The following is a 23,730-nucleotide window of genomic DNA, read 5'->3' on the forward strand; positions in this document are numbered from 1 at the left end:
AAGAGATTACTCTCTCTCCCGGAATACCTCCAAAAATAACAAACTAAAACAACAAACAAAAAATAATAAACAGTAAACCGTAGTCAGAACTGGCACTAGGCACAGCCGTTGGCTTACTCTAGCTGGAGAATGCATCAGAACAACCGAATCCACTCACACTGCAATAAGTGAACAAACTCTCAGAAACCACAACAATTGTGATCCCGGACGAGCCCCCCTTTATGTTACGAACCCCATTTATGAAATGCTTGTTGAGGAAGGGGTTAAGTAACATAAAAAGGACACACGAGGCAAAACATCAATTTAACCATTTATTAATGGCCAAACAGCTCACGAGTCACATTCAATCAGCCGGCAACAAATATAATAAGGAATTAAATAAACTAAAACAAACAAAACATAGATCAAACACAGAGTAAACACCGCTTCTCAGCGGTGTCCTGACCACAAGACGCGCACAAAGCTCGCTGGCTGCACTCATCATCAACGGTGACTGGACGAAAGGAGCTTCTTAACGAGTGCGGGTCATGCTCAAAGAGCATAGTAGTGACTGTGGCGGAACATGTGTTCAAACGGCGAGAGCCGCCAACACAACCACAACTTCCACCTTATATTCGGACCAGAACGTCGTTTGCCAAACAAGCCACAGGTGTGCAGGGGTGGAGCTCAACCTCGGGGAAAGAGAACGAACCAAATCAGTACAACAGAGAAAAAGAAAAAAAATACCAATACCCTTAAAATAGAGATTACAAACTTTGTCCGTAACACCTGATAAGCTACTAAAATGATCAAATTCCTTAATTATACTAGAGACTGAAACATCAAAGTGGTCTTAATATAGAATAATATCATCAGCGTACAATGAAATACTATGATTATGATCATGAATCTTTATTGATACTTCAGATTTCCTGATGGTTTGTGCTAAGGGTTCAAGAGATAAACAAAACAATAAGGGGGAAAGCGGACATCCCTGCCTCATTCCCCGCTGTAAAGGGAATGGGGGGGAAATAATATTACCAGCCAAGACTGATGCTTCACACTGTAAAAAGTTTTCACCCATTTCAACTTAAAAACTTAAGTTTTGTGGCTGCCTTAAAATTTTAAGTTATATCAACTTAAAAGCACAAGTCATACCAACTCATGATTTTAAATCTTGCCTAGTGCCGAGTTGCTTTATTTAAGTTCATCTGACTTTCCAATATTTGCTGTTAAAAAGTTAAAAAAAAGTTAACATTCATTTTCAAGTTATGATAATGGAAACTTTATTTTAAACACAGATAAAAAAAATAAATACTATATTTGTTTGAAACAACATTTATTTATTTATTTTTCTTGCAGTGTTTACAAACAGGTTTTTAATATTAAAACAACCTGCTTGTGCATGCTAATGTGTGAATGCCAGTATATGTACTGTATACAACAAGGGCACAAAAGTAGCAAAAAACTGCCAAGAAACTGTCAAACAAAGTTGAAAATATACTCATACCTAATTGGGAAAACAAACACTGAGACAAGCTTGGAAACAAACATGTCCATTACAGTCCTTTTTTAAAATCATTTAAAAGGAGAAAAGTGTCCTGCAGTGCACCATCGTAGTCTTCATATTAGGAGGCCAGCTTGCATGCCCTTCTTGAGTGTATGAAGTATCTCACCATAAGCCTTTAAAATCAGAAAATAGGTAAAGTAAAAATTACTAACAGTTGGTTATTCTATATACTCTATACACTGATAAACTTCAATATACACAAATACTTTGATTAAAAAATACATTCAATATTTTGAATAACAAAAAAGTGATGGTTTAAAGCAGGGGTGTCCAACCCTGCTCTGAGGGTCACTGTCCTGCACATCTGAATCAGTTAACTAAGGTCTTACTGGGCACCCAAGGCAGGTGAGTTGTGGCAAGTTGTAGCTAAACTCTGCAGGACACCAGCCCTCCAGGACCGAGTTTGGACATCTCTGGTTTAAAGTTTGTACTCTGCTGAAAACCGATGCAAATGTGTGATGATTCAAGTCAATTGAGACGTTACAAAAATCACGATACACATTTTAAACAGCAACGGCTGCTGAAGCGACAGGGTAGATTGTTGTTGACCAGACAAATCAGAGGTGTGGTAACGGTTTGGATTTCCGACGACTATAAATGAAAGCGATGAGGTGGAAGCAGACAAAACAAAAACTGTGTGGAGTTACATGTACAATGTTATTAAATGGTTATTAGTTCAACCCAAAATTTAAATTCTGTCATCAATTACTCACCCTCATATAATTTCAAATTTCATATTTTTGATGAAATCTGAGAGCTTTCTGACCCTCCATTGGCAGCAACATAACTTACACATTCAAGGTCCAGAACAGTATAAAGACATTAAAGTAATCCATGTGACTCCTGTGGTTTAACCTCAATTTTATGAAGTAACGCAAGTGCTTTGTTTACGCAAAAAAAAATATATATATATTTACCACTTTATTTACAATATTATCTAAAGCTTGTTCACGCTACAATGTCAACTCTTGCGTGAACACGTATGCGCCGTGGTGAGTGTGTGTTACAGATCAATATTTTTGTAAATAAACTGGTAAAGTATGTTTTTTGCTCAAACAAAACACTTGAGTTGCTTCATAAAACTGAGGTTAAACCACTGGAGTCACATGGATTACTTTAATGATGTCTTTTCTACCGTTCTGGACCTTGAACATGGTAGTTAAGTTGCTGCCAATGGGGGGAACAGAAAGCCATCGGATTTTCATTTTCATTTTCATTTGTGCTCTGAGAATCAATGAAGGTCTTACAGGTGTGGAACGACATGAGTGAGTAATTAATGACAGAATTTTCATTTTTGAATTCTCATCTCTTTAACAGGCCAAACCACACTGACTGGTGGATCTGCAGCTCCAATCACAGCGACAAATGTTTCCTCGCTCCTACATCTTCCAGCCCATAACCGGAGACCAATCGAACTCAGCCTTTTTATGATATATGAAATGTAGGGGGAAAAAAACCTTTAAAGTCATTCAACATTGGCTCATCTTAATAAGATTTGGTTTATACACTTTATTTATAGAAATGCAAAACTTACCCTTCATCAAGTCTCAGACTCCCAGTCAAACAATGTGTGCCTGTAAAAAGAGAAAAATAATTATGTAGAGAAAAATCCCTTTAAAGTGGTTCAAATTTGTACTTATCTTAAGATATAGTTTATACTCTTTAATTGGTACAGAAATGCAAAACTTACCCTTCATCAAGTCTCACTCGCAGACAAACGTGTGCTTGTAAAAAGAGACAAACAATTATGTAACTTAAATTTACTTGTAAACAACACACACAAGCAACGATATTTTCTACACAACAGCCTCATAACACATTAACGATCTGAGCTGCCTAAAAACATTAAGATGGATGGTGATCCTCACTGTAAATTTTACTGACAAAACTATACGTTTAATTCATGCGTAACGTAATAGAAAACAGCTCTGGCTTCGTCTACCTCTAGATAGCTCACTTATATTATCCTAGTTTGTATGCACGGTTGATAAAAATGTTAAAAACACGCTTACTTTAACTTACTACGTAACGTAACGAATACCAACTCGTACGAGGCGAGGCCTGAATGACTAACGTTAACATTAGGATAAACTTGCAGTGGGCGCTAAAATGCCGAGCCTGATCAGCAAAGCCAACTGATACGGACTTTAACGGTAAAATACACCTATAATCGCTCAAATCGCCAATTTTAACTATGTTTAACAGGTGGAGAAACAAATGTTTCAAATGGGACTTGTTACATTACAACAGCAGCACTAATGCAGCACAGCAGAGCGGCCACCTTATTAAATGTTCAACTTGAAAAGTAAACACACTTCGGAAAAATGTGACAGAAATTAACTAATACTCTGCTCTGCTAGAATGAACAATAATCTCTCCAAAATCATGTTACACAACACGTCAATATGCTTGCTGCTTCTTCACGCCCAACAGACAGCTTCAAGTTCACGAGTTGTTCATTTGAAATTCCTCCGCAATTTAGTTAGTTCGCTGTTTATTCTGCCCGTGTCTCCTTGTTTGATGTTGTACTGCGATGTCTTTATGTATTAAACATGAGTCTAATGTCTAGATTTGCTGAATAAGTTTTTTCTTGGTGGAAAGGACTCTGATATTGAATTTCCTGTACAAATTTGACTCTTGCGCATTAATCCATTCAGAGATCTGGCCGGTTAGTGCCAATAAATTAGAACTTAAAATATTAAGTTCATTGAATTCAATTGGTGTCCTTGAATTTCAATAACATTAAACTGACTTAAAAAATAAATTTGAATCTAGTATAACTTATATAAAAAAGTTGAAATTGCTTAAATTATTTTTATGAGTTAAAGTAACTTTAAAACATAAGTTGTCATGACTTTTTCATCATATCATTTTTTACAGTGAGAGTGGTATAATGTCTTAATCATAGAAATGAAATGTTCACCGAAGCGAAACATTGCAGGAATTGCCCACATATAGTTCCACTCTAGCCTGTCAAAGGCCTTTTCTGCATCAAGTGAAAAAAACGCATAAGGGCTCGGATGAGAGTCTGCAAAGTCAAGAATATGAAAGAGTCGACGCATATTTTCAGACGCATTGCGCCCCTTGATAAAACCGGTTTGGTCCTCCTTGATCGAACTATGAATTACCTTCTCCAAACTAGAAGCAAAAACTTTAGCATAGATTTTTAGATCACATGGGATAAGTGATATCGGTCTGTAGCTGGAGCAATCTAATGGATCTTTCCCTTTTTTAAGAAGTAATGATATCGATGATGTTTTTTGATCTCTATGAAATACACCATGTGCAATTGCAAAATTGCATAAGTGTCCTTACCAAATCCCAAATTTCTAAATATAATTCAGGGGAAAGACCATCTAGACCCGGCGATTTGCCCCTTTGAAGGCTTTTTAGAGAGATGTGGAGCTCCTCCAAACTTAATGGGGCCTTCAAAGATTCTTTATCCACCTGTGAGATCCGAGGCAATTCCAATTGATCTAAATACTGCTTACAAATTGGTTCATCAAAATCTGTTTCGGCTTTATACAGATTTGTGTAAATTGTGTAATTTTATCGCTCTAATATATGCCTTAGCAACAATTATAGTTATTTCTCCTGCACCTATCCTCAGTGTCCGTCATCTTCTCAGTGAGTTGCTCCAGCTGATTTCTTAAGTCCGTGAGTGTCCTTCTATCCTCAGGTGCAGCTGCTTGAATGGAATCGACCCGGTCACGTGTCTGCTTCGCCGCGCTAGCTAGTGCTTCAAGCTCCGCTCTTAGCTCTTTAACAGAATTGTTGGTCGCTTGTATGTCCGCACGCAGGTCACGCAATGCTGGGGTCAATAAAAAAAAGTCTACTGCATCTCTTACTGTGGAGGCCACAACTGAATCCAAAGTACTTTGTTGCTCTTTAAGTGCTAGCTTGATACCGTTAGCGATAGCACCGTCGAGATCCTCTCTGGAGATGGTGGAATCTTTGAATTTTTTCTTTTTTTGTATTTAAATTGCTCAATCTCTCTTTTCCGATCGTTTTTGACTGTTGAAGTACTCATGATGGGTCAAATGCAGAGCGGTTCAAAATTTACTGACAGGATTATACAATATTTGACAGAGTGAGCAGAGCGAAGGACTACACGTGCATCGCCGTCAAAGGGTCACGTCTGCATCTCAATTGTCTTTATTATTTTAAGATAAATTATATTATTCTAAATTACTCAAAGATGGACAACTGATATATTTGATTATTTTACAAGGAAGAAAGGAAGGAAAGAAATGAAGGACAAGGAAGACCTTTGCTTTTTGATGTCAGTATAAAGGATTTCTGTGTGTACTGTATGCTTCTATTTATATCCAGCTCATTTTAAAATTTCCAAACCTACACCCTTGATATATATGTATAAATATATAAAATCTGTTGGTTCACTTTGCTTGCTTATGCTGATATAAGTGTGAAAGTGTGTGTGTGTGTGTGTGTGTGTGTGTGTGTGTTGAGAGCTGGTGTCAGAGGGGAAGAGCTTGTGTCTTGATGGTCTCTAATCTTGATCACTCAGTGACATATGAGCTGTTTTGTGTGAGATTGACATGAAAGACCTGACCTTCACAGCCAGCTTCACAGAGATGCCGATAACAAAAGCTGCTTTTGACGGTGACCATATGAAATAGGTGTTTATTTGTGTACATGTCTATCTTCAGCTGTATTGAATTTCATCATCTGACCATCTTTCTCTCTGTGTGGAGTGACATTTGTATTTGTCTGTTTATATAACTCTGTTTACTTGAAATAAATTACAGAAATATGAGATGCAGAGACAAGTGTTAGAACAGTTTGTGCATAACTAGAACATTTTGTCATAATTACAGATGATTGTTCTAATAATTTGTGCTCATTCATTTTATTTTGCATCCCTTGTTTGAGTTTTCAAGATTTCACCTGTGACAGCTTGACAGATTTAAACAATTCTGCTAGGAAAGTGGAAAATCCTCCTGCCTGTGTACAGGAAATAGTCTGCTAATTCTCTGTTTGGTATTTACTCTGTAGTCCATTCTATAAGTGCTGGCTAAAAGGCCTCATCGTGTTGATGGAGAGGGGCTGATCTCTGTTCAATCACCCCTGCTCTCCGCTCTCCTCCGGCAACAGCAGGGGCAGTTTACACAGTGGGTAAAACAGATGGCTGAGTGAATTATCTAAAAAAAAAAAAAAAAAAAGATTCCATTTTGTGAGGTGGTCAAGAGGTTAGGATAGTTAGATGTCAGTCCAACCATATTGCTTCAATCCCCTAACACACAGAAGGATCTTATCTGATTGTGTGTGAGTGTGTGTTTGTGTATGTGACTCTGTGCCTTCAGGCTAATGTTTCAGCGCTATCATGACACCAGTGAGGAATGTTTCAGTTATTTCCATAAACTACTGTTAATTTATATTCTCGTTTCTTCTGCATCTAATTTGAGGTACTATTGAGTCTCCCTGTGTTATATATTCATGCATACATTGCATACACTACCTTTAAAACGTTTGAGTCAGTAAAATATATTTAAAGGAATTAATACTTTAAATCAGCAAGGGGGCATTACCTAGATCAAAAGACAAAAGACAATAAAGTTTACATTATTACATAATGTGTTTTTTTTTTTTAAATGCATCTTGGTTTCCATAAAAAAATATTAAGCAGCACAACTGTTTTTAACATTGATAATAATACAAAATGTTTTTTTGAACATCAGAATGATTTCTTTAGTATAATGTAACACTGAAGACTGGAGTAATGGCTGTTGAAAATTCAGCTAATAATTATAAAATTACATTTTAAAATATATTCAAATTGCAAACAGTTATTTTAAATATAATAATAGTTCACAATTTTACTGTATTTTTGATCAAATAAATGCAGAATTTGTGAGCATAAGAGACTTGTGCACTAAATTGCATGTTTTATGTGCTTAATATAATGAACAAACCAATATTTAAATTATAATTCAACAATAATCTTCGCTTCTAGTGGCCTGTTAACTGCTGCAAACGGATTATTGAGTCAGTTGAACTCAAGAACCGAATCTGTCTGATTTGTGAATGAATCATTAGACACGTTTTGTAAAGCAGTTCAATCAATTAACTGAAAATAATTCATGGTAGTGTTCTTTGCCATAGAAATAGTAAAAACAACCACAGGAGGTGACATCCTTAATCTGTTTGTGTTTGACATTTTGGCTTTGTGTTTGACCTCTCATGATCTCTAGCATGTGCCTACTACTTTCACAAGCTCATTTTTATTGTGCATCTGGTTATTAAGCAAATAAAATAGTTTGACCCAATTCAAACATTCTAAAATTCATCAAATGGACTGTCAGTGATAGAACATACTTATTCAGTGCAAGGACACAATTGAAGATCAAATAATACATGCACATATATACATACAAACGGATTTGCAAACAGACTTTTATTTTAATTTTTTTTCAGGCTAAGACTGCATTGTAATTCCCCAAGGGAAGATTAATTAGCAAATACTGAGTATCCATGCCTGCATCATTAATGATGAGCGTTTCACTGACTGTGCATTAAGATAATGGATTGATCTTCATTAAATGTCTGCCTTGAGCAGCGATGCTAAGCGTATAGATGAAATAGATGTAACAGAGCCAGCCAGTGCCTGTGCCTTTCAGGTAAGCCTCTTATTTAGAGCTGATTACAACAATGTTTCCTGAAATTGTGAAGATATTGTGGTTGTTTGAGTCACTCTGAGGGAAACTGAAATCCACCTGGATTTAATCTTGTGCTGAGCTGTAATGACAACCGTCATTTATTATTTAGCTGCACAGAGATTCATGTGGTTCTTTCATGCATACATATTCTCATGGTAAACTAATCTTATTTTACAGTACGATGATCCATGACAAACAGTCGTGTCGTGTATTCCCTGTCTTCTGCCTCGCTCTCACTGCTTCATGACCTCACATAATGGCATGCATTCATTAGAATGTAAACCTCAATTCTAGCCTTTACTTTCCCATCTGAGGGTTTTCATTTGTTTCTTATCTTTTCTCCGCTGCCACAAAAGCCTCTCCATATTTTTTGACATCACCTGAAACAGTCACTGTCCTCTTAAGATATTTACCTTTTGTATGTATTAATGTATATTCCACTCTAAATTCTTATCTTTAGCTTGAACATTTTGATGTTTTACAACTCAAATGAAGATATTATTGTAGATTTGGAAATCTAATGATAAGATGAAGTGCAGTCACAGCTAATTCCAGATACATTTCACTATGACATTTTCCAGCAGAAATCCGTATCTTCAGAGCATGATGTTAAACCTTCTTTATCTGTGTGTTAGCACAAGTCACATATTGTGGAACTTTATCTCTTATTATTTTAAAAATCTCTTTCTAAGAATGACCTCTTGTCATTTCAGTTGGCGGGAAAAATGTACAACACTGTATCGCTAGTGACATCTAGTGGCAACAACAAACAGTACAATGACCAGACGCACGTGAATAGCCTACCTTAAAACTGATTTTTGCTCTATTTACTTGATAAACTGAAGCAATACATTCTTAACGATTTTGTAAAAACTATTTTCTTTATGTTCAATAAACTTTATTTTACAACTTCATCTATTTAAATTATTTTTGATGGCAAGCCTGCAAAGCTACTAACTGGCCTCCATTAACACATGCTTTCCATTGGACTGGACAGGGAGAGTAAAATGTTTCTGAGTAAACGGATAGACATGTTAGTGCTGTTATTTTGGAGTGTTATGTGTTATGAATCTATGTGGTTGTGCTGAACAGTGGTGCTTTCTGAACTGCTACATAGAGACTATGGCTATCTTGTTTGACTCAGTGAGCAGCTAATTGGATGTTGCATATGAAATTGAATGAAAAAAAAAGAAACCTAAAAGTAAAGTCTGATTAATGTGAAAAGTGGCTAAATGTTTACATGGCTTTAGTACATTATTTAAATTGACCCAATCTAACTAAATTTGGTTGGCTCAAATAAGTTGATGTATTCTAATTGAAAAACATGAAATTATCTGTAAAATATATATTCTATATCCCAATTAAGTTGTTTAATGACTAACTGACAATGGCGCTTGTGCTGGGGCCCAAATGTCTGATGCTGTATTAAAAATGTAGAATTTAAATTTAATTTAAAACTCAAAATAACTAAATACATTTTTGGATTTTAAAAACAATGTTTTGACAAAATGAAAAAGAAATAAACTGTGCACTTAGATTTCTAGGTCATTAATCAAATAAGCAAATTTGTTCATGTGTCTCTTTGTATAGACAGTGTGCGTTTGTGTACATATATAGACAGTTATATGTATAGGAATAAAATATGACAGTTAGCTTTTGTTTGTATTTGGGTCGTTGCTTAAAACTTTTATCGAAACGTCTGCATAAAAAAATGACTTGACAAAGAAAGTACCAAACTAATTACAAGTGTTTAGAAACACAGTGGTTAAAAAAACAAACAAACAAATATCAATAAAGACAATAACAGGCCCACTCGCAAACTCCTTTTGTGACACACGACACATTTCTTTCAGTCATTGGAGTAAAAAATACACATGAACCAACACAAATTCAATACAAACATCATGTTACTCTTTGTTGTTGCATGTTCAGTTTCATTGTGCAAATCTTCAATTTCCGAGTGCATCATTATCATTCAGGGTTTGTCATCAGAGAGTTGATGTAATCCATCAAAATCCATCACATCAGGGAAAGAAAAATATAATAATTATAATAAGAGACTTCAGAGTTCTGATACAACATTAGAAAATTAATCCTAAGAAATGCATGTAATAATAAATAAAAACCTCTACATAAAGTATCATTGGTGAGATGTTTTAGTAGCACTTAATATAAGCAAATTAGGTTCATGTGGCAGATATTTGTTATTCTCCTTATATTTGGATTTAAGCAGCTTGGGGTACTTTTATGTTCCAAAAAAATTACGGTAAATAAAATCCTGCTACACACAAAAAAAAGAAAAAAAAGCTGCATGCTTATTTTATGAGCAGCCGAAAAAGTATCTTTTTATGTTTTACAATCTACCATCCTAAATGTAGCTGAAAATCAGTGCAAGAATCATTTTAAGTGTAATCTCAAAGTGAAGTGCTTTTTAGGAATATCCCATCTTGGGTGGTATTTTTCAACCTGGTATACAACCTGTTGCTTCTTCATCTCTCATTTGCATCTCTGTGACCTCACACCTTGAAGCCCCTCTGTCCTGCTCAGTCCTGAGCTACAGTATTTTGGCACATTTTAAAATGTAAAAAATATTCAGAATTTATGAAAATCAAATACATGAATCACAAGTCATACATGCTTAAGATGCTATCAGAATGTGGACTAGAACTGTGTAACGTTGCGTTGCAGGACGAAACTTGGTTTAATGGCATGTTGTTCACTACTGTACATGGTTCAGATGTATATTTCCATCAGTGAAGTGAGTTTAAAGTGCAATTTAGAGAGATTTAAGGGTTTGTGAGTTGAATATTTTAATGCATATTTTCTTTTTTCTGTAATATCTCTTTCTAACTGTGCTAATGCAAAACTCTTTTTAAAGGCACAGTTTGTAATTAATTGTCTGTTTTTTTTTTGTACAACTGAGCAGCATTTGAACCCACTATATTTAATATTTTATAACAGCTTAACACTTTATAACATCTGCACAGTTATATTACTCTTTCCTTTACATTTATATTAAGTGCTCTTTTTCTATATCATCTATGGCTTTTTCCTTTCAAAAATGCTCTAATTTGACATTTAAATTATATAAATAATATCAGTTTATACGCATAAATAATCTCTTGCCAAATTAAGATTATGTTGGCTTTTGGTAGGTTCTGTTTATGTAACATACTGTATATGCTCTGATTTCACCTCTGTCCTTTGGTCATTTATTGTGACATAAATGCTTGTAATCTTCGTGTCTGGGTCGGTGGACTCTGAGACTGGTGGGCCAATGAGAGTATATGGGAACATATCACAAATGCACGTTGGGAACGATGTACAGCCGGCAGGATGGGGCACAGTGAACAGTGATTGACCTTATACACACACATGCACACAGACGCGTACACGCACACTTTGAGCTGAGGTGTCGGTGTATTTGTAGACTGAGGTCATAATTTGGCGTGCGGGTTGGAGATGATTTCAGCAGGGAGGTCTTTGATTGGCAGGTCTCTGGCCTCTCCCCCTCCCACATCTGTGCTCTCACAGCTGCTCTGAGGAGACTCGGGGGGCGGCTTGTAGAGCATGGCGGCCAGAAAAAAGAAAATAGTGCCTAAAACCTGAGGAAAAACAAAAATACAGAAATTAGATTAGTGAAAACTGAAGGAATTTGTCATTAAAAAGTTGTCATGGGGTTGATGTGAACACAATAAAGTGAATTAAGTCTTACAAGTGTGGTCACGTTGAAAAATCTAATTTACTGTATATCTGAAATTTAAATATTTATGTGTCAGTAACATTTATAATATTACAAAATATTTCTACATTTCAAATAAATGCTTTTCTTTTGAATTTGAACATTCATCAATGAATGCTGGAAAATATGTATCATTATTTCCACAAAAATATTAAGCAACACTGATAATAATAAGAACTGTTTCTTGAGCAACAAATCAGCAAATTAGAATGATTTCTGAAGGATCATGTGACTGAAGACTGGGCTGCTGAAAATTGACATATATACTGCATATTTATTATTATTATTTATTATTAATGAATATACAGTATATGTGTACATATGTGTGATTTTTAAGATTGATAATTTTCAAAAATGCAAGCGAAAAGCATTATTATCGAAAATGATTCAAAAAACAATTCTTCTAGTTCACTCTTATTAAAAAATGACAACAAATCAAATATTAAGACAATGACAGATGTTATTTCTTCCAATTAACTTTCACACAAATTGTTATGCTGATAATATAATTTGTAACAGAGTCGTTTGTATTAAATTAGAAAAATGGAAGCTTTTTCTTTAATAGTTTCAGACTTGATGTACACTTTAGCTTTTATGAAACTCTTGCAACTGACTTGTCAACACACCACTGGAGGCCATTTAGAGCTGCAAAATAAATGGCCTCCTGTGGTAAATTGAGAAGTTAGTTTCAAGAGTTTCATACAAGCTAAAGTGTATTAAATGTGGAATGAGTCAGCATGGGTTTCTCAGGGAACATTTTTGCACAATTTTCAGACATTTTCAAGTGTGTTTTTCTCTACCTTGTAGATGATGCCTGCGATGAGCGAGTACTGGCTCATGGCTGAGTTGTGGTACAGATAACAGGAGCCGTATTCCCCACACTGCTCCTCCCACAGCAGGCAGGAGATGTCAATCACAGAGCCGAACGCTATAGGGCCTGGGATGCCACCAAGAGTCCTGACTACAATCCACTGAATTCCAAGTCCAAACGATCTCTGACTGTCGGGAACACACCTGCAGGAGGAGACAGACAATTGCATTAGCCTATACAGACAAACACCTGTATTATAAAGTCAGCCATAAAAGATCCTACTATCTTCTGTATGTTTGGAATGGCATACTACAGTAGCTTACTACTTAAACAGTACACTTTTTATTATTATTATTATTATTGAAAAGAGTAGGTATTATTCTGCAATACAATTTTGATTTGAAACAGCAGTATGCTACATTGTTGTCTTATAACCTCATGATTTTGCATTTTAATCTACACTACCAGGTCGTTTTATGAATTTCTTTTTTTTTTTTTTTCTGAATAGGAACTTCAAAAGAACAACACTTATTTGAAATAGAAATCTTTTCTAACATTATAAATGTCTTTACTGTCAGTGAAGATCAGTTTAATCCTTGCTAAATAAAAGCATTAAATTAAATTTTGCTAAATAAAAGCAACATTTTCTGATACCAAACTTTTGAACCATAGTGTACATGCAATGGTCATACCTGAGTGTGGCAGTAAGTGCAGGGATGCTGCAGAGGAAAGTGAAGAAGATGATGACGAAGAGGAAGGTGAGGAAGGCTGGCATGTGATTGCAGGACGACACACACCTCCCTTCTTCAGCAAAACCTTGTTCTCCCCATGATATGTTCCCTACCACACAGCTGCATCCAGAGAACACCTATGAATATACATAAACACACACCAATACGGACAAATTCATAGTCAAGAATAAGATATACTGTAGATTCACATTTTTTTCTGAGACCTCTTATAAAAGTTAACTTTTTTTTGCACCAATACAACACATAATCGAAAACATTTATGCATCTTAGTTTTAAAACTTATGTGTAGTATCATGTTCTGAAATTTACAATATGCCTTCATAGTACAAGCTCATAAATTTGATTCCAAAAGATAAAAATGGTTCCTTGTGATATGACCCCTTAAATTCAATTACCTGACAAAATGTATGCAGTTACGCCAGAGTCAACTGACTGATTTTGTTGTTAAAAGAGTGTACGTGACACTGAGAAAGTGTAGAACATGGGGTCTGTGTACCTGTCTGCCTCTGAGGTTATATGTGTGGTTGAGGGAGCTACAGCCAGCATGGCAGGGAGAGAAATACATCACTCCATCTGCACCACACACGGGGTTAAACAACTCCTTAACACAGTGACAGCCAATGTTACAGCTTGCGGTCAGGTTGCCCAGATCTGAGAAGCTGAGAGGGAGAGAAAATCATTTTAGTTTTGAATTTCACCTCAACCAATCAATAACACATTGTCAGTCAATCTCTTTGTTCCTGCTCTGGGTATTAATTTAAACCATTAGCTTGTCAGCCAAACCTCTTTCACTTAATGCGTTTACTTATGGTCCCCCTGAGATTTTAAGATAAGTTCATTTCAGTTAAGTAACACATTTGCATGTTCACAGTTCTCTGACGTTAGTTAATGGTAAATAAATTAAATATTTAATCTTTATAGTATATTTTTATTGTTGTTATTTTATAATGATATATTTTAATTTGACATTTTTTATGATTTAATTAATTATTTGCTTTTCTTTAAACTCACAAACCCCCTGAAGTTCCTTTACGAGCCCCAGTTTAGGAAACCTTGACCTAATGTTTAATGTACTTCATATTGTTAATTATAATAAATGGAATATGTTTTCTTTCTTTTTGTATTTTTATATCAATATGATACAAGATTATCCTATTTAAATCAATGTGATAAATGAGCTAGCTCTAAAGTTATCTAAAAGTAGTGTGATTATATTACCTAAAATGTGTAATGTAATGGATTGTTACAGACTACAATATTTGTCATGTAATTTGGAATCAGTAACGGAATACAAATTGTAAGTAACCTACCCAGCACTGCTTTTAACTCCTGATTACTGTACATTGATTGACTGTTGTTGTTTGTATAAATATGACCTATCTTCCTGAATAAAGTTGAGAATGCATTGGTAGTGCCCCAATTTTCTGCTGATTCATTCTCCCAGGCCTGCGCAGCAACAGAATGTCACTGGGGTTGATGGTAGTGATAAAAAAACAGATAACAAACTTCCAAAGATTTAGGGCCAGATTTACTAAACAGGGCAAATTAGCTTTAGAGCACAATTCCATAAAAACGCCGATGGAAGGGGAAAATTCTGCAGGTGATTTACTAATAATGAGCACATTACAGAACAAAGACGCAACTAGATAATTTCCATAACGACCAGCGCAATCTACTAAGAGCAGAACAAATTACCGCCTGCTTTAAGATATGCTTTTTTGGGCATTAAATAATGGCGCAAATACCAGTAATTTGGTAATTTGACGAGCACAAACGTTAGTAAATCGCATTGCATGAATCATTTTAATACTCTCCTCCCATAAATTTTGCATCTGAAAGGGAAACTCCCACAAATGCAAATTCAATAAGGTCAGGCGCAAAAACAACCTTGTGTCCACGCCTTTTCAGTGCTGATTCTTCACTGCGCATCTTTAGTAAATCCTGACAGTACTATTTTAATGCCAAAAGACGGTTTGTGCAAGTGCAAGCTGTTACTAAATCTGGTCCTGTATCTAACAGTGATGAATTTAAACAGTTTCATACCTGTTGTTATGGATCTCTCTCTTCTGCAGGAAGGGGGCACTGTAGTGGTTGTGTGTGAAGTTATTGTGGTATGGGGCAGTTACTCCTGCCATGGGCACATTAGGACAGTGTACCAAAAAGATGAAGATAGCCGTCAGACTGACCACTGCGCACAGCATGCAGAAACGAATAATCCCACGGCAGCGCAGGTTCAGCTTCTTTACAATGAAGCCACCCAGGAAGGTGCCTCCTCCACCAGCTGGTACCACCATATAACCTGGAATGAGAAGATGGAGTTAAAAACAACTCAGTGTAGTTGTTTTTTATACGCTAAGAGTAATTTGAGCAATAGAGTGTGGCATTGAGTTTGATTGACGTATGATTCTTACCAAACCAGGTTGCTGCCTCTGAAGCACTCAGACTAAACTGAGACTCTAGAAATTTGGGGCCAAACGTGGACATTCCAGCTATGAGCGTGGCTTCTGTGGCACCAGCGAGACACAGAAAGATGAAGGTAGGGTTTCTCAAAAGAAGCAGCATTGACCTATAGAGAAAAAGAGAGAAAAAGGCTTATTCAGTCATTTCAATGATTTTTTTGCAAACAACTCACAACTTTCTGAATTTTACAATGTAATTCCTTGTAAAAAAAGAAAAAAAAGAAAAGAAATTCAATCATTAAATGTATTTGCACAAAATACATTGACCGCTACTTAGCACTCTTAAGTAAAAGTGTTCGTTTTAACTCATTATATTTTTAATTATCTTTTGTGCATTTGGCAGTGCAGTTTAACAGTTCACCCAAAATCTATTTAAAGCTGTGCATTTGTACTAAACAAATACAAGAAGACGTTGTTTAACTTCCGGTTGCTTCTGGTGCATCCACATTATTGCTTTCTCAGGATATGAATCATGAATATGTACAGATCAAGCACTGATTACAAGCACAAATAGTCCAAAACAGTTCTGGTGGATATACTGGTGGATATTGATTTGAGAGGACAACAGGAGATGGACTTTTTATTAGAGGAAGAATTATTATGGATTATGGACTGGTATTTTGGCCATAAGCGATGGTTTAAAGTTAAAATGCATTAATGATGGAATTTTTTTCTTACGAACACAACTGTTTAATATCAGAGGCGGATAAAGTACACAACTTCCTTACTTGAGTGAAAGTACAGATACCACTGGTCAAATACTACTCCACTACAAGTGAAAGTTGTAAAGACAGATTTTTACTTAAGTAAAAGTACGGAAGTACATGTTTCTAAAAGTACTTAAGTATCAAAAATAAAAAGTAAATGCATTGTTTTACTGTCGCATTGTTGTATATTTACAATACCTTATGCCACTAATGCAACCTACTGAATACACTGATTAGCTTGTGTTATCTTTGGAATTAAGAGCTTTTATGTTACCAAACCTATAGAAATGGAACAACTGAATGAAAAAAATCATGTTTATTTTTTTTATTTAACACTCCTACAACTACATTGAACTCACTTTAATATTTGTTTAAAAGTTACAAAGTTCTTTTTCAAAGAGATATTGAAGTCTATGATATGGTTCATTTTAGGCAAACAAAGCAAACATTGAAAAGAAAACAAACCTTTAATCTCTTCAGAAAACTGGATCATACTCTGTCAGTATGGCCATGGGTGTGCACGTTGCGCCAAAGAACCGTCTTTTTGAATTTTGCCATCAACTGATCAGTGTTCATAAAATGCTTAGAAATCAGTGAACTTCACAGCATGTGGGTTGGGTATTGTTTGAATTTTATCCATTCAGATTCTGATTCTGCTTATTGATTTCAATTCTTATTGATTCCCAGTTTAGATTCTAAAGTTTTCATTTAGCCTACTTTTTGATCATTTGTTTGCTAATATATATATATATATATATATATATATATATATATATATATATATATATATATATATATATATATATATAATAGATTTATATACTTCCCTGACCAGTTTTAAGCAGCAATTTACCTGTAGGCCTAAGTTTATATATATATATATATATATATATATATATATATATATATATATATATATATATATGTGTAGCCAAACCTGATATTGCCAAGTGCAATGTGTTCCTGGGTCAACATCTTTGTTGACCCTGGAACAACATTGTGATTAACCAATCAGATTTCAAGAACCAGTTTATAATTTTTGTGAAGTTTAGGATTAAAATCAGTGTTTGGTGCTTGTACATCACTGTAATTAATCTATCAGTTCCTCTGATTTTAGGGATTACTCATGGGTAAGGTTAGGTTTAGGTGTAGGAATATGGTTAAGATTATATTTTTGGATTAAAATGTTGTTCCAAACAAAATATGTTGACCCAGGAACACGTTGCACTTGGCAATATCAGGTTGTGCTATATGTGTATGTGTATGTATGTGTGGTAAATTTGTGGTTACTGAAGTTTTACTACAAATATCATATGGTTACTATAGTGAGATAATAGTAAATTTGTGGATACTGTGATTTTAATGCAAATACCATAGTTATGGTTACTATAGTAAAAACATGGTTCATTTTCCAAAGGGCTTTAATGAGTTAACACATGCCTTTTTAGAGCGCTTTTAGTTTACATTAGTTTACGTTTACATTGTTTAGTGGGGAAGATCCCAAGGTTGCCAGATTTGTGTTAAATTAGCCAAATGTCCATTTAAAGCTTGGCGAAAAACTGCAGGCTTATAAATACTGTAACACTTGGCAACACAGGATGGTCCTGGCAAATCGCAGGCCGGATTTTCGCAGAAAAAAAGGGTTCAGTGAATCTGAAAATGCACACACTGTAAAAACTGCTACATATAACGACTTTCTACTTGGGGACCTTGATATAAATGTAGTTGAGTAAAAAGTACGATATTTGTCTTTCAAATGTAGTGAAGTTAAAGTCGTAAGTTTCCAGAAAAAATAATACTCAAGTAAAGTACAGATACGCAAAAAGTGTACTTAAGTACAATACTCAAGTAAATTTACTTTGTTACTGTCCACCTCTGTTTAATATGCAATTAAATATTTTATGTACTCTTTTTAAAAGTATGCTAAAGTGTACTTATTTTCATATTAGATTAGACCAAAAGCTGGCCAAAAATTAATTGTTTCACATAGTGCCTACATTAATCCTTTTTAAACTATGTAAAACATGCATTTTAAATGATTCCATCTAGCATTTTAAGTTAAAACGTCACATGATGTTCAGTTGACATCTCTAATCGTGTCTCGATAATATACAACAGCATCAACTGACAGCATTGATTTGTACTTTTTTTCCCTTTTATTTGGGTTGAAAGACCAATTGGTGAAATGCGGCAATTGTCTTTCAGTTGCCTTTGAAAACTGGACAGAGGAGAGGCAAACAACTGAAGGTTTTAATGATATCTAGTGGAAACTTGCGGCCAGACGAAAACTAGTAAACCAAATGAAAAACGACAACCCAATAACTCGTACATGGCAGTTTGTTGGATCTTTAAAAGTAAAGTGTCAGTGAAAAGTGCTAATTTCCTGGATCTTAAAAATAGTCTAGGGACCCATCACCATCTGAATTTGCAGAACTTGCCAGACTACTTCCCATCAACGAAGTGTCTAAATATAAACATGGCGGTACAGCACATGATAACAGACAGTGAAATGCGGTATATAGTCACACAAGTATAGCTTTTAATGTTTTATGTTCATACCTGGGCATGTCCTTTACTGTTTTGCCAAACTGAGGATCAGCCGCAGTGATCTGACTGCCATCCTTCAGCTGGTGGGCCTCTGAGACCCGCATGGCCACATACCGTTGAGAGCCTACAAAATATAGAAAGTGAGACTGTTATTCACACTTATACTATACTGTACTGCAGTCACTTGATTTCTTTTAAATTGCACTTGTGGGTAGCACCTGGTAGCTGTCGTGGGTAACCCAGTATAGGCAGAGCGATAACCAGAGCTGCCGCTCCTCCTGCCAGGAAACCAATCCACCAAGCTCCCACCCACAGCGGGTTTTCAGGAGTCAGCTCTGTCCTAAGAGAGATAGAGAGAGAGAAAATTTAGCTTTAGAATGTGCAAAGTTTAGTATTTAAAACAAATTGTCATGTTTTTGTTATATCTATGGGGTTATGTCAGATTTTAATCTGTATTCTTCATCATGGAAGTCACAAGTCGGACACTTGTGAAAACCTTTTCAGGAATAATTAATCCAAAAATGCGTGTGAATTATAGAAAAATATGTCCTCAAAATTAACTTTTTCATTTTGTGTGAGCTACTTATTTTAATAAAGTGAGTATCAATTTGCTGAAATGTTTATTTTCTTACTCATTAGCCACTTACGTTTGGTCGATTTCTGTGTAGATGTTGAGAAAGAATCCACCGAGCAAGTATCCAGCCGCAGGTCCTACAATGGCAGCTGTGTAGAAGATCCCTGAGAAAACAGAAGAAAGCATATCAAGTCTCTGTGGCTCCCTCCTCTGCCCCCTGAGTTATATGAAAGCTGGTCTGGTTTCTAACACTGATTCATGTTTTTGATCAAAAGACACAAGATGCAGTTTGTATTTCCAGTGCCTATGTCTGGAGAGGGGCAAACAGGGTAGCGATTGTCCTCAGTGGCCTTTGAAAACTGGACGTTGGGGAGAAAAACAATGGAAGGAGGTTTTATTGATGTCTGAGGTGGAAACTAGTGGCTCTCACTGATAACAACAAAAGAAAATGACTAGGTGTGTCAAAGCCTGAGTGGGACAAACTGACAGGGTTCAGTGAGGGCAAATATCAGTTCTTGAGTGTTTTCTGTGTAACGCAAGAGACAAATCACACAAAAGGATTTTAGAATATAGATCTGAGTGCTTGAGTACTTTTGAAATCGGCTACTCATAAACAAACAAACAAACAAACAAACAAACCCTCTGACAAAATCAAGTCCTATTAATAAAGGGATGCACCAATATTAGGGCCCCAATTTAATTCCATTTTAGTGCTTCAATTGAATTTCAACAATAAGGCCCTAGGAAATCTGTTTTGTTTTTTTTCCCAAATTCTGATATAATTTTTCTGGATTCTGGGTTTTTATCATCAACAATTGTACTAATCAAATTAATTTAATAAAAAATTAACCACTTAATCAGTCTTTAAGCTAGTGAATGTTAGATAATGTCAAAGGTAATATAAATGCAAAAGTAGGGAAAATGGCCAAGCAGAACAAAGTTTCTAATATCAGCCTAATACAGTACATATTTTCATGTTTTTATGGTGTCATCACACTCACCAATATATACAGGTGCGTAGTTTGACTTGACATTCTCATCTAGGTAGGTGACCCCGAGGGTGTACAATGGGGTTGCTCCGACCCCATGCAGAAACTGGCCCAGCATAAAGACGTAGCGGTAAGCTGAGAGCCCACCTTCCTCGCCGACACACGTCTCGGAGTGATTGGCTGAGCACAGTCCCATACGCTCCGGGACTCTCACCTGATAGGGTGGTGTGGTGAAATGGGGCAGGGCAAAGACCAGAGAGCCCAGTGCCATGATGAGCACACCCCAGCCCAGCCATCGAGGCTTATGACCAGTACCACCAAAGTAGCTCACGAATGTCAGGCACACACAAGCAGCAATGTCATAGGAGCTCGCGATGAGTCCCGCCTGCAACAGCAACACAAACAACACATTGTGTTAATAACGCTGAGGTGTACATAAATCCCAATTTGAATACTGTTTGTCCTATAATGTGTGAGACTAGTATTACCCATAAACCATTGTGATATGCAAGATGGTTGCTTCTCTGGTTTAATATTCAGTTTAAATTGATCAAAAGTGACAGTACACACATTTATAATGTTACAAAAGATTTATATTTTAAATAAATGGTGTTTTTTAAACTTTCTATTCATCAAAGAATCTTGAAAAAAAGCATCACATTTTTCCAAAAGATATTAATATTAAACATTGATAATAAGAAGAAATGTTTCTTGAGCATCAAATCAGCATATTAGAATGATTTCTGAAGGATCATGTGACAATGTAGACTGAAGCAATAATTAATGAAATAAAATCAGCTTTTGCCATCACAGGAATAAATTAAAGTAGTTTAAAATAGATTAAAATATACAACGGATCTTTTAAATAGTAATAATATTTACAATCTCACTGTTTTTACTGTATTTTTTTTAAATAAAATTATTATTCTACAAAAATGTGTGTCAAATCAATATTTTCAAAAGTTGATTGAACATCCTTAAAAATTGTGACTGGCCAGGTGAACAGTAATATTTCTTAGAAAATAATATGAGTAAAATTACAAGTCTTTTGAACGCATTTTAGATGGAGATGCAACAATACTATAATTCTAGCAGATACCAAATATCAGATAATTATTTATGTTATAACCGATAAGCAATTCTAGACTATTCTGTCTAAATTAGTTCAAAATAAAACACTGAAAACTAAAATTAATCATTTTATATGTTAAAAGTGAATTTAGGCATCACAACATCATAATATACAGCATGACATTGGATATTTATGTTAAAATTTGCTTAAAGGGCCAGTTCACCCCAAGAAAGTGAAATACTGTCATCATTTATTCATCATCCACTTGTTCCAAACCTGAGTTTGTTTCCTCTGCTCAGCACAAAAGAAGGCATTTTTGAGCAATGTTGATAATAAAACTGTTGGTGGTAGCCATTGACTTAGCCATAGCCAGTCACTGCCAACTGTTCGGTTACCAGCATTCTTCAAAATATCTTCTTTTGTGTTCATTCAATAGAAGAAAGATCTTCATACAGGTTTGGGACAGCTCAAGGGTGAGTGTATGATGACAGAATTTAAATTTTTGGGTCAACTTTTCCTTTAGGATTACATGTCAGAGTGTTGTACTGGCAGCTACAGTATAAAGATTAACTTTAAGTGAACATTAGACGCTGGCAAATGTAATCTAAATGTATAAATAGAGAAAATGAGCATGCACATTTAAATATTCAACATTCAATATCAATCAATACTAGCAAAATTAAAAAAAAATCTCTAATGTATATAAGCGGTATGGTACCGATACACCCCTCTAAGTATACAAATGACAGTTTATAATAGATTGACCTGGTAGCTGCGCAGGTCAAAACGTCTCTCGATGGAGGTGATGACGGTGTTGATGAAACCATTGATAATCATGCCCTGGAGGAAGGAAGCCACACAGAGGAAGAAGAGAACCCAGCGTGGGGTGTTGAAGGTCTGGATACACCGTGGGGTCAGTGCTCCCCATCCACAAAGATTCTCAGAGTCTGTCGGAACAAACTTCACCCCAGTGGGCGGCTCTGTGAGGTCAATCCCCTTTTTGCCTGTCTTGTTGAGCACAGTGTGGGCATCTCCAGATGGGCTGCCTGGACCAGAGCCCTGGGACTCCACTGGGCTGGGAGTGTCCAGGCTGGGTCCCAATGGACTGTCATGTAGGACCAGGAGCTCTTGCTTGGAGCTGAAGGAAGTGTCATTGTTCAGCAGGTGGGGCATGGCCCCAGCAGGGGGCACTGTGACAGACTTTGTGAAGAGTAAGAAAACAAAACTTTTCCACAGGAAACACTGATTCTGTGTGTAGTTTTGCAGAGTGATACAATGGCAGTCTTTGGGAAAAGGATCCCTTAATGGAGTTTCTTACAGTTTAAACTGAAGTCATACAGATTTTGGAAATCAAAATTCTGCAAAGAAGAGTGAGAAAGAGACAATTAATACGTTTGTCACCACCTTAAGTAAATTCACAATAAATCATTTAAGTTATTAAACTCCAAAAACAAATCTATTCGAGCCAGTTTCCACCACGAAAAAAGATAATTGCTACTTTTGATCTCAAAATTGGGACTTTTGTTGCTCACAATTCTGAGAAAATATCAGAATTTGTAAGATATAATCTCAGAATAAACTAGCAATTCTTGACTTTTTTTGAGTTTAAATTGTGCAATTCTGACTTTATTTTGAGTTCACATCAAACTTTTTTTATTCCGCCACAGAATAACGAAAAATAAAATATGTAATTTTGACTTCTTTTGTCTCACAATTAGGGTTCGACCAATGTGTGTTTTTCAGGGCCGATGCTGATTATTACAGATTAAGACTGATAACCGATATTTTGAACCGATATATATATATATATATATATATATATATATATATGGCTGGTGTAAAATTGTAATT

At 35.6% G+C, this 23,730-nt stretch overlaps 1 protein-coding gene across 7 annotated transcripts in view; it reads right to left on the reverse strand.

Annotated features, from left to right (window-relative positions):
- Positions 1 to 10,491: 10,491 nt before the first annotated feature.
- Positions 10,492 to 23,730, reverse strand: part of slco4a1 (solute carrier organic anion transporter family, member 4A1) — a 28,528-nt gene continuing 15,289 nt past the window's right edge. For all 7 annotated transcript variants that reach the window (XM_058764446.1, XM_058764449.1, XM_058764448.1 and 4 more), the window contains 11 exons: positions 22,645 to 23,237; positions 20,820 to 21,192; positions 19,892 to 19,982; positions 19,463 to 19,584; positions 19,257 to 19,368; positions 15,943 to 16,097; positions 15,575 to 15,830; positions 14,028 to 14,190; positions 13,472 to 13,647; positions 12,769 to 12,982; positions 10,492 to 11,831 (listed from right to left, as the gene is read on the reverse strand). In XM_058764446.1, coding sequence (XP_058620429.1) covers positions 11,664 to 11,831; positions 12,769 to 12,982; positions 13,472 to 13,647; positions 14,028 to 14,190; positions 15,575 to 15,830; positions 15,943 to 16,097; positions 19,257 to 19,368; positions 19,463 to 19,584; positions 19,892 to 19,982; positions 20,820 to 21,192; positions 22,645 to 23,052 — 2,238 coding nt within the window. In that variant the 5' untranslated portion in view covers positions 23,053 to 23,237 and the 3' untranslated portion in view covers positions 10,492 to 11,663. The remainder of the gene's footprint in view (positions 11,832 to 12,768; positions 12,983 to 13,471; positions 13,648 to 14,027; positions 14,191 to 15,574; positions 15,831 to 15,942; positions 16,098 to 19,256; positions 19,369 to 19,462; positions 19,585 to 19,891; positions 19,983 to 20,819; positions 21,193 to 22,644; positions 23,238 to 23,730) is intronic.

This window comes from Onychostoma macrolepis, chromosome 23 (assembly GCF_012432095.1).
Source record: "Onychostoma macrolepis isolate SWU-2019 chromosome 23, ASM1243209v1, whole genome shotgun sequence".
NCBI classification, from domain to species: domain Eukaryota; kingdom Metazoa; phylum Chordata; class Actinopteri; order Cypriniformes; family Cyprinidae; genus Onychostoma; species Onychostoma macrolepis.